Below are 11,277 nucleotides of genomic sequence, written 5' to 3'. Positions count from 1 at the left end.
GTACCTAATCTAGTTTGCACGACATATATTTAAATCTCAGATTTTAGGGAAAAAAATAGGGGTGGAGGAAAAAATCGATACAGCATAATATCGCGATTCTTTGCATGGCGATATTGTATCTATACACAGATGCCAAATATCGATCTTTTATTATACACATCATTGATTTTTGCAAATACACATTTTAATAAAACTTTTCGTACTAGAATAATAAAATCATTCGCTTCCTCGGTCCACTAGATGGTGCTGATGTTTGTTTTTTTTCCTGGTGAGGTCAGCAGTCTCAGTCAGCAGCATTTGGCAGGAAGTTCATCCAAACAAAGACTGAGGCACCAGAGAAACAAAGTGAAAACAAATCGGTGTTTAAATCAAACGTCTGGACTTATTTTGGATTTTTTAACATAGAAAAAAAGAAGGATTTGGATATGACACATGTGATTGCCAAGCAGTGTCACATGAGAATACTCCGCGAATGCTATGAACATGAGGGTTCACCTCACACTCCACCATCCAGAGATAGCATTTACTGCTGAAGGCTAAGCTAGTGCTAAACCCGGGACACACATAGCTTTACAAAACTACCATCCAATTATGAGAGAGCTAAGAAAATAGCACAGTCCATCACCTACTTCATGTGCGAAGATGTGCGTCCATACAGCACTGTTGAAAACGAAGGCTTTGGTTACATGCTAAAATCACTCCTTCAGTATGTGACTCTGTCCAGACGGGGTTTTTTACCAACACAGCCGCATCCAAGCTCGACAGAGACACGAAGCATAAAGTCAAGGAACTTTGAGTACAGTAGGAAGGGTGGCAGTAACTTGTGATGTCTGGACTTATAGGTCAGTGGATTCGTATGTGACTATAACGGCACATTATCCCACAGAGAACTGGCAACTTTGGTCTCACGTTTTCTAAACTGAAGCAGTACACATAAGTCACACCGGAGCACATAAGTCACTCTCATGCTTTATCTGGCCTTGCAGCAGGTGTTAAATCTGCCAACAGTTAAGTTTGTCAGGTGTTTGCAGCATTTATGACAGGTTTTATGACAGTGTTGGTCAGTCTGTCTACTGTGCATCACATTTTGCTGCAATAAAAATGACTAAAGTCAAATGAACAGACTGAAAACTTCATCTTATGAAGAAAAATTCATGTTTGCCTTTGGGGAAATAATTTGCAGTTGGGGAAAAAGGTAATACAATATAGTGTATTGCAATACTCGGCATATCGCAAAATCGCAATAACATTGTATCATGACCTAAGTATTGTAATAATATCATATCGTATCGTCCTCTGGCGATTCCCAGCCCTAACAGACATCACCCCATTCAGTAGAGGAACGTGAAAACACCTCCCCTGACACAGATACAAGTCAGTGTAGTCGAGGTCAGACATTTTAGGGGACATAACCATATAACACATTTGTGAGTGGAAGGGGACTCTAAGTGTTTTAGATTTCATGCTGAAAAACAGCTTCAATTATTCTAAACACACTGTCTATGTTTTGAGTTTCTTAGCAAGGTTTCAGTGAACAACAAAGAATAAATACTTTCAAGTCCCCTTCATTCAAAAAGAAATAAAAGAAACATTAGTCAAAACTAAAAAAGAAGCGATACACCTATTTATACCTTTAAGAAGCACCCACCTCAGGAGAACACACAGCCGAGTTTGAAGCCATGTTTTTACAACAACACAGAAAGTCTATCTTTTTGTTGCTCACCTCTCCAAGATACAGCGAAGGTCTCCTCGAAACGAAAGTGACAATGAAATACAAAGTCATAAATGGTAAAGACTGATATTTATTTCTCATCACAAATAAAAAGAACCATGCTTACTCATCACAGGAAGAAAAATAAGAGAAGCGCTCAGTCTTTGTATCTTTACCGACCTTGCTGCCGGAGTGTTTTTTGAGAATGTGAATAATAGCACTCTATGAAGATTGAAATTCTTTAAAAAAATCCAAGCCTATGCCCATACACTGAAGCCCCCCCCAACCCACACCACCCACAAGCTGCACCCACCCCCACCCAGCTCATTTGCCCCTCCCCGAACAATGATCACAGCATAATTTGAGTGGGTCAGTCTGAGGGCTCTCAGTCCCCAGAAGTCTTAATAACCTGGAACAGTGTGACATTGTAGAGCACCTGGTGTCCGTTGTTCCAGGTGTACAGGACCCTCTCCCTGGGATTGTAGTCCATCATGGAGATGTGGGAGTATTGATTGTGGAAGGGGATGTCTGTGTACTCATAGCTCGATGTGTTGGTGTAGTAGGCAAAGTAGATCTTGGCACCAGCCAGGTGGGAGTTGGTGACATAAAGTGTACCGCAGATCATGAAAGACTCTCCTGCACTGCGCTTGGGGAAGCCTGTGTCCCAAGTCTGCAGCACTTCCAGACTCTGGGGCTCCAGGCGGCTGATGACAATGTTCCCAGCATTAGGGATGGTCGTGTATACTGCCCACAGGCCATTCTCATCCGCCATCAGGTCGATGTCAGAGGAGCCACCCCAGGAATAGGGAAAGGTGTTGTTATAGCCGGCCCCACTCAGGCTGCGCTGCACCAGCACACTCCGTGAACGGAAGTGGTACTTGATGATGATGTTGCTCTGGTACTTGTTGTAGTACAGCGAGCCATTGTAGACCACATGACCAGTGCCTGCCCAGGGGTGAGGCAGCAAGTGTTGCACAAAGTTCTGGCCCTTCATGAAATCATTCATTGTGCGGTATTCCAGGACACGACGTCCCTTGAAGTAACCATCCATGGACCACACCTGTGGAGAGAAGATAAATTAATCCTATTGGGAGGCAACAAACAACAGGAAATAATGAAAAGATCTAGAAGTTATAGGAGAATATTATACCTGATACACCTATTTGCAAGAGCACTGTGAGCAACGTTTCATTATAGCTGGTGGCGATGCCCTGAACAAAGTAAGCATGTTGTGTGTCTATGGTGAGTCTCTGCTTGGTGAGTGTGGGTGTGTGTCTTTCTGTGCATACTTCATACATGTGTGCAGAACTATTGATCTCTTCTCTGTGTGTGTGGGAGTGAAGACATTCCCTGTGCTTTGCAGTCAACCACTGCTTGTGCTCCCTGGCCTTTCCAGTCCACATTTACAGAAAATCAATCCATTTAGCAGCTCTGTCTTTTTTCCTCAAGCACTCTCAGCGGATCTCTCCACTGACATGGCCCCTCCATGGCTGCATCTCCCATCTCATTCCCTCAATGCTTCTGCAAAGGCACAGTTTAGCTTTTAATTGATTCGATTAAACTGCAGTTGGCTTGGATATTTATTTTGTCCTTAACATATCAAGGAGAGCTTTGCTAAGATTTAGCTCTCCTACTTCTGATGCTCCACCCAACTGTTTTGTCCTCTTTCTCTCTTTTCCTGCTCTTACCGTCTTCCCAGGTATAAAATAGGCACTTTTCTTTTCAATAACAATTCCAGTCAGCGGGGAGAAAGCGTATGGGAAGAGTTGCGGGAGGTGTGGTACAGCAGCTGAATTATGGAGAAGGGGAGATTATGGAGCATTGTTTCTCCCCTGCCTGCTAAATGAGTCCCTAGAGCTGAGCCAGGCCGAAGCGTTAGCACATTGGCTCCGCTTTGTTTGGCTCCTCAACGACAAGATGTATCCCAAATATGATTATCATGATTGGTGCAGGGTGTTGATGTGATATTGTTGATGTATGTAGCTATTAATACAATCAGTGATTGATCTAAAGAGTCTGATGTGATCTCAGCAAGTAAGGTGATTAAAGACAAAGATCAAGACATTCAATCAGAGAAACTGACCTTCTCTGTTGGCAACATCTATTTAGCCTGTTATGGATCAGAGTGGGGATGAAAAAAGGCCATCGTCATCTCTCCTCTTAAACTTCATCAGTTTCCATTCTCCCCTACAGATGGCTAATAATCCACTCTTCCAATTCCCCACCACCACCACTGCTCCTCCCATTCACCGGGCTCCACAATTCTTCTTCCCTTCCTCCCTCACTTGTGTCGTTTTCCACCTGCTTCTTAACCATGTATCTGCCCAAATGAAACCGCATGTCATCTCTAATCAGCTAAAGCCATTACTATATCATCTGGGTCCAGTGCAACTCAGCACACTCCTGGTAATTACCTAGGTGATATAGAAAACTTTAGCCCAAACAACTCATTCATTTTTCCACTGATGATGAAGTGATTAATCAGCTGGAGCTGCAGTGACAGAGGTAGACAGGGAGAAGGAAAAGGGATGCTATCCATCAGTGACTCAGCTTTGCATCCCCATTTCTCTCTCTGTCTCTCCCCCTCCAGAGCTCACAAGTAGTCCTACTTGGGCAAAACAGTCAATCAGTCATTGAAGTATCATGACAGTGTTGCTGTGAGGGATATTTTTTATATTGAGCAGCTGTGAGAGTTTTTTGACAGTGACTTTCGCTCTACTTTATCCTCTTTATTTGTGGTACCATGAAGTAGGTAGCATGGACTAATGGGTTCTAGCGAGGGCTGAGCACAAAACCTGAGGGACTTACTCTGTTGTCTGAGCTGGGGATCATGGTGTCTGTCATCCAGGAGCCGAACCTTGACCCCGATGCGCGTACCGTGATGGGATTACTGACGCCCGTCAGCTTTCCACAGCCTGGAGGTCAAAGATGAAATAGAGTCAAGACATGAAACAAATGTATGTGTGTCAACATGTACACACTGTGGCACTGTGTGTGCAAACACACACTCACAAAAGCACTTCCTTTACACCTTGCATTAAAATATGTCTCATATTCAGATATAATGCAACACAATCCGAACAGGCTCTGCCCACATACTGTCAGTGATTTTATAGCCAGTATTGGCATAAAGTAAATTAAATATTTAAAGAAATCTTTGCTGGTCCACAATTTGCTTTGTTATATATGTCAGAGCCAGTCACAAAGATTTAGACGGCAACACCAAGGCAGACAAGAATGAAGCCAATCTATGTAATTGTAAAGACACTGATCTACAGGAAGAATACATTACAGATGATGGAGACTGCCAAAGTTTTAAGCAGCTTCAGTGTCATGTGAGGGAGAGCTGCTGCTACTTTGCTGGTTTGAAACAGTTGTGCCTGATTACCAATTTCCACCCATGTAGTTGTTGTACATGGCTTGAAAACACAATTGCATTTACACTTGGGTTCAGTGTGGTCACAACGCGTCCCTGAACACCTCCGCAGGTGGTTTGGCCAACAGATCACAATCCGTGTTCAATGCGTTTTGGGTACATTTAAACCTGTATTTTCCTGTGATCAAGTGCTATCCAAATACAATTAGATCACCCTAAATGCATTTTAATGCAGAGTGTAAAGGGGGTTGGACAGACAGGCACACAGACAGACATTTATTTTTGTGCCTGGGAACTCCAGTTATAAAGCTAATTTAAAACATGGTGTTCCACAAGGCTGGGTTCAAGGCCCTGTATGGTTTCGGCAATTTAGGGGTTTCAGTTTATGTGCATCTATAAAAATATGATCTCTTCACTTTCTGCAGATGACACCCACATGTATCTATTTAAATGACAGGATTCTCACAGACATAAATGCTGCATTTAAAAGACAGATAGATTTATTGATAGATATAAGAATTTGCAATTTTACAGGGGTGTGCAGAAGATTTAATGGCATCCAATACATGTCAAAGGAAAATAAAATGTGGTTGGGATTGATAATTCTTAAATGATATACCAAAATGTGTGGATTTATTGAGTAACAATTTAAAAAACATATTTTGAAATGTTCGTGCAAGTATTTTTATCACTTTTCTAAGATTTCTTTCACCATTTTCTTATTTTCCTTTAGTTTGCATTTGCTTACCCAGTTTTGTAAAGCACTTCATCAAAGTTTTTTATAAACATATTATATAATATATAAGTGAGCAGTTGTTATGTGTAATTATTATCTCTCTGCATGCATCTTTTTGCAAATGCTTGAAGTCAGTGGAAGACAATAGCAAAACACCAATGACCCAAAAGGCTAAAGTATAACTGCAGTCTTTTCTTGTTAAGTCATCAGTTCGTATATAAGGGATTTTGTAAAATCATCAGTTTGTGCTAACACATTACACATAAACACAATCAATTATTCATTTAGGCTTTCGAGGCCATTTTTTTTCTTAATTTATGCAGATAATTCGAATACAAAGGAGAGTGGAGAGTTGTTACCAGTGTACAACAGACTTTTGACCGCTGATAGTTTTATCATTGATTCCTTTCTGCATTTCTGTTTTCTAACCTCTTATTGTTTATGTGCAACATTAATATTTGAGGATAAATTTAAAATTAAACACTCAATGACTACCCACCCACGCACCCACACCCAGTTGCACATAACTCATACCTAATTTCTGCATGCAGGAGTGGAGCCTGGTCTCCAGCAGCAGGACTCTCTGGCGAAGCTCCTCATAATCATAGGCACCCATCTCTTCTTGGATGGCCATCAGCACCAAGGACAGATTCCTCACCTCCTCCCGAAGTCGCAGGATCATCTTGGCATCCGTCTTGTACTGTTCTAGCACTGGCAGCAGGGGGAGCAGCTGGGTCACCTTGTCTTTCAAGTCCTACAACAGTAATCAGAGAGTAAGACGAATGGAAAAGCAAAAGTGGGTGAAGAAGATTAAACCCTGGGAGACTATAGGACATGGGATCAGGTTGATCATAGTGCAGGGGATTGTGTGCAGAGGCCCTTCAATCTTCAGTTGTTGCTTCTGGTTGGTAGATTATCTCTCAGTATCAGGAGCTCATATTGTAGCTTGGTGCTGGGGCATCTGTTCAACTTCTTAGCACCAGAATTCATCATAAATTTCGTAGTGAAACTTCACCAAGGTATAATTTACTGCAATTTTATGTATTACTGACATTTCTGGTACTCTCTTGCTTTGATTAAATCTTACAACAGGAATACTCAACTTGCTTTGCCACGTTTGCAATATGACAGGAGGCCAGGGGCCACTTAATAAACAAACATCAATAATATTTATCAGGATTTATATATAACATTAGTTGCTGCCTGCGTTCAAGCTTTCTATGTTTGTTGTCTTCACTTATCTTTGCCAAGAGGCAAATCCAGTTGCAGGTCAGTTGTAAGCAGGGGCGTTTGTAGCACATGAGGACATTTGGGGCTTAGCCCTGACCTCTGTCAGGGTTTGGGGGATCCCCCCTGGCCCTTTTATTCAGTCAACAAGCTCTATTTTGATGCTTTTGTATGCACCCTTGCACCTTATTTCTACTCAAAGTACAAATTATTTTTCAAGTGTAAGTCAATTTATTTGCATTGTGAATTAGAAAATGGTTGATGGGCCAACTGGCACCCTAACAGATTTAGCCCCTGGCCATAAGTTGAGTATCACTGTCTTATTTATGTCCTTCATAATTAACCTCAGTTGCCTGCTTTTTTTGTTTCTGTGTTGAATTACCCACTTGCTTGACTTGTGTGGGCTTCTTTGTATGATCTGTAAATCCAGATTTATATCCATTTACAATCCTTTGTGTAGATTAGAAAGCCACTGACAACAAATTATTTCCATTCAGGCCAAATGCATATCTGTTTACTGTCTCAGCTAGTTCAGGTGATTTTTCATCTACAGTAAGAGCTTGGCGCTGCTGGATGCTGACTTGCTCTGTGACTCATGTGTTTAGAAGTAAAAAGAACAATGTGTCCTTAGGTAGGAGTGCAGGAAGCAGCAGGAGAGCCAGGCTGCCTGCTTGGAAGGTAGAAGGCTCAAGAGAGAAATAGGTGTATCAATAAAGTGTGGCCGCCATAGGAGGGGCTGTTTCCTCCTTGTTAAGGTTTATCGTAAATCTGGTGATGGAGCAGCTCTCAGCCCTGTGGCGCCACATCATAAATCTCATTTTCCCCTTTTCAAGCCGCGAAAATTCGGTCTCGTTAATCTCCCACACTCTGCCATTGGCAACTTTGAGCTGCACACATTCATCAGCCAACCTGCTTTGGTCAAATCCTGCTTTTTTTTTTTTAAAGACTTCTTTTTTCTCTTTATTGGATTGTGAATTTGCATTCAGACAAGTCCTGGGATATAATGCTCACTATTCTGCATATTTTAGTCATCTAAGGCTTTGCTGAGGAATTGGCTAATTCCATAAACATCTTCATTACCTCCACTGGACTCACTTTAATAAAACACACTGAGAGCAAAACACAGCCGTTGCCTGTCACTGTGCTGAGACAGGGTCTTGGCGGTAAAGCACACGTAGCATTTATCAAGGCATCTTTTAATCAAACTATTTTATGGTCCATCTAATATGTGTAAGGGTGTGAGAAATGTGGAGAAAGCCTGGGCAAGACAGCATGCTGACAGGAAGACAAAAAGGCCCACTGATAATGGCAGCTGAGCCTTAGCTTGTAGAGAGATAAGGTAGAGATAAATGCAAATATATGTGCCTGTTATCTAAGAGCAGACAGCAGAATGTTAAGTATATGGAGGAAGAGAGGTTGAGAGGGGAAAGCATGTAAAGAGAGGAATCATCTAGGTCCAGGAGTTTAATAATTCAGCAGCATGTGAATTTGCTCAGATTTCCTCTGCGCATGACTCAATGACTCAAAGATGGTTTTGGAATTGAATTTGTGTACCTATGCGGCAGTCTATCGAGAGTCATACAAAATTTTATTGTCTGTGAAGAGTGAAAGAGATTGCAATGCATCTGGCGAAGTTTGTGTGCACATAGAGAGCAGTGCCACATCTAACAGTATCTGCATTCGCTCGAGAATAATACACATATGCGCACTGCTGTGTGACAGCCAATTACCTGAAAGCCCTTTGGATTGAGACTGCGGGGATTTTCAGAGGCCACCTTCAGCTTTCCATCCACCACTTTCATTAGGCTCTCGGTGTTCCTTACATACTGTAGATCTCTGTATGTTCGCAGGTCCAGCACCTCCATTGACTGGCTAATGTTCTGAACCTGTCACACACGCACACAGATACAAACACACACCAACAAACACCCAGGACACAAACAGAGACACAAAAGAAGTTCTTAAGTTAATATTTATTTTGTTCTATTCAAGGAAAAAATTTGATTTTTTTTACACAGTCATCCCTTCCTCATCAGAAATACAGCTTTAGCTTGCAGTTAGAGCTGAATCAATAAGGCAATTTACCAATTAGCTGATCAGCTTTTTCGATTATCATTGCTCATTAAAGTAATATTTTTCAAATGTGAATATTTTCTTTGCCTTTTACAGTATGACAGCAAACTGAATATCTTTGGTTTTTATGGGGCTGTTGATTGGACAACAAAAGACATCCCCTTGGACTTGAAACTGAAATTAAACATCTGTTCATGATTTGCTGACAGTCCACAATCATGAGTTGAGAAAAAGTTATGTAGATTAATTCATTGGGAAAATAACTGCTATAATAGGAGACAACTCTTCACATCTCAGTCATTGTAAAACTACACACCTTGGATCAGCAAAAGATAACTTAATGCAGTCTGTTGCATAGGGGTGGGCAATTGTATCTCATAGCGTTAGCTGATGACAGAAGGGTGGTGGGAGTGGACAATGACAGCCAACTTAACTTATTTTTAATTCATTTTTTCCTTTTAAATGCCTTTGTGTGGGGCACCCACTAGCTCAGCGGTTAGAGTGGGCACGCTGTGTACAAAGGCAATGTCCTTGTCGTAGTGGCCGCAGGTTTGATTCTAGCCCATGTTCCTTTGCTGCATGTCATCCCCTGTCTCTCTCCCCCTTTCATGCTCAAAACTGTCCTGTCAAATTAAGGCAAAAGCCAAAAATATATATGTTTTTACATGCCTGTGTGTCCTTTTGTATGATGCTGTGTCCCTACAAGTTGTTTTCTGTTGGTCTATAAATGCAGTGGAGGAGGAGCTTTGTGAGTTTTCTTTTCCTCAGCAGCAGTTTGTGACTCATGGAGTGGATAATTGATCTGTCGATCCATTCAGGGCTGATCAGATCGGATCAACAGATGAGAGGAGCAGCTGCTGCAGAAGCAAACTGTTGGATCCAGCAGAATGAATGGTTAAGTTTCACTTTCAAGGCGCCTGAGGTTCTGCTGCTCCATCTCTGCCCTGAATGCACTCTGAGCTCCGTCAGTGTGGTGCTATAAATAGCCAAATGGTTTATATATTCCAATAGCGCTCCTACTGAACAGCCCAGCTCCAAAAAAAATCTATTTGTGGTGGCAGATATCAGATATTTTAATCGTGACGGGCTGCCACAAGTACATGAATGCGTGTGAAACCCTACCATATCAATAAAAAAGTCTGGGCAAAAATATTGTGATTTGATTTCCTCCTCGGAGAAACACAGGAAGCTTCCCAGCCTCTCAGTGTTTGTTTTTTTTTCCTACTAGGTCACATCCGGACCAGGATTAGCAGTTAGCTATCTGTACAAAAATGCATATCAGTGCAATAAAATCAAGGATCAAAGCATTATGGGTTATGGTTAGCGTTATTGTAGCTCAGCATTTATCTAAAAAAAAAAACAAAACAAAGGTTGCAGCTACCCTAATAAATCTATGATTTAATACACTAGCTAGCCAGGACGTTAAGTGACCCAAATCAAACACATCCATGATGTAGCGGACAGGTGCAGGCTGGGTATGGTGATATGCTAAATACAAAAATGTGCAGGTGGATCATACAGGTGAGTTCTGGGTTTACTGCAGAACTTTTACCTTCAGTGAGGTGTGTGAGACCTTAATGCTGTTTTGGACAATAATTTCCTGTCATGTTGTGACTGCAGAGCCTCTTTAAAGTTTTTGAAGACTTAGAGGAGCGCAGTGGAAAAACAGACTAGAGAGGCTGAGTGGCCCGGTTGTAGTTTGTATCAAGAATGAACAAGCTAAGGCGTTGAACCTGAAGAGGATTTAGGAGGACTTCACCTTGTCTAAAACTAACAGAAAACCATTCAGACAAGTGAGCAAGAAACTCACCATCTGTTACTCAATGTATCACTGTGTTGCCTGGAAACATAACGTTGCATGTATGCGTGCATTGCAGTGTGCTATAACACAGTTTCTGCACACTGCAATGCACGCATACATGCGTGTGCAGAAACTGTGTTATAGCTCTCTTTTTTTGCCTTAAAGGGTAACACTACCTAAATTAATTATTCCAATATGTCATTATCATGGCCTAAGAAAGTTCAGTCTATATGTGTGACTATGAGCTACTCTCTATCAAAGTCAGAAACCAGAGAAGTCCCAAACTTGTGAAACTTGGCATAAAGTCTGGAGCTGCTCCATAGACAATGAACAAGAGCCTGATTGTGTGGACA

At 41.6% G+C, this 11,277-nt stretch overlaps 1 protein-coding gene across 2 annotated transcripts in view; it reads right to left on the bottom strand.

Annotated features, from left to right (window-relative positions):
- Positions 1-1,782: 1,782 nt before the first annotated feature.
- Positions 1,783-11,277, bottom strand: part of olfm2a (olfactomedin 2a) — a 55,331-nt gene continuing 45,836 nt past the window's right edge. For both annotated transcript variants that reach the window (XM_033643761.2, XM_033643760.2), the window contains exons 3-6: positions 8,781-8,936; positions 6,358-6,577; positions 4,520-4,626; positions 1,783-2,771 (exon numbers count right to left, since the gene is read on the bottom strand). In XM_033643761.2, coding sequence (XP_033499652.1) covers positions 2,097-2,771; positions 4,520-4,626; positions 6,358-6,577; positions 8,781-8,936 — 1,158 coding nt within the window. In that variant the 3' untranslated portion in view covers positions 1,783-2,096. The remainder of the gene's footprint in view (positions 2,772-4,519; positions 4,627-6,357; positions 6,578-8,780; positions 8,937-11,277) is intronic.

The sequence above is a fragment of the Epinephelus lanceolatus genome, chromosome 18 (assembly GCF_041903045.1).
Source record: "Epinephelus lanceolatus isolate andai-2023 chromosome 18, ASM4190304v1, whole genome shotgun sequence".
NCBI classification, from domain to species: domain Eukaryota; kingdom Metazoa; phylum Chordata; class Actinopteri; order Perciformes; family Serranidae; genus Epinephelus; species Epinephelus lanceolatus.
The sequence above is the reverse complement of the archived record's forward strand: the minus strand, read 5'-3'. Positions and strand labels throughout refer to the sequence as shown.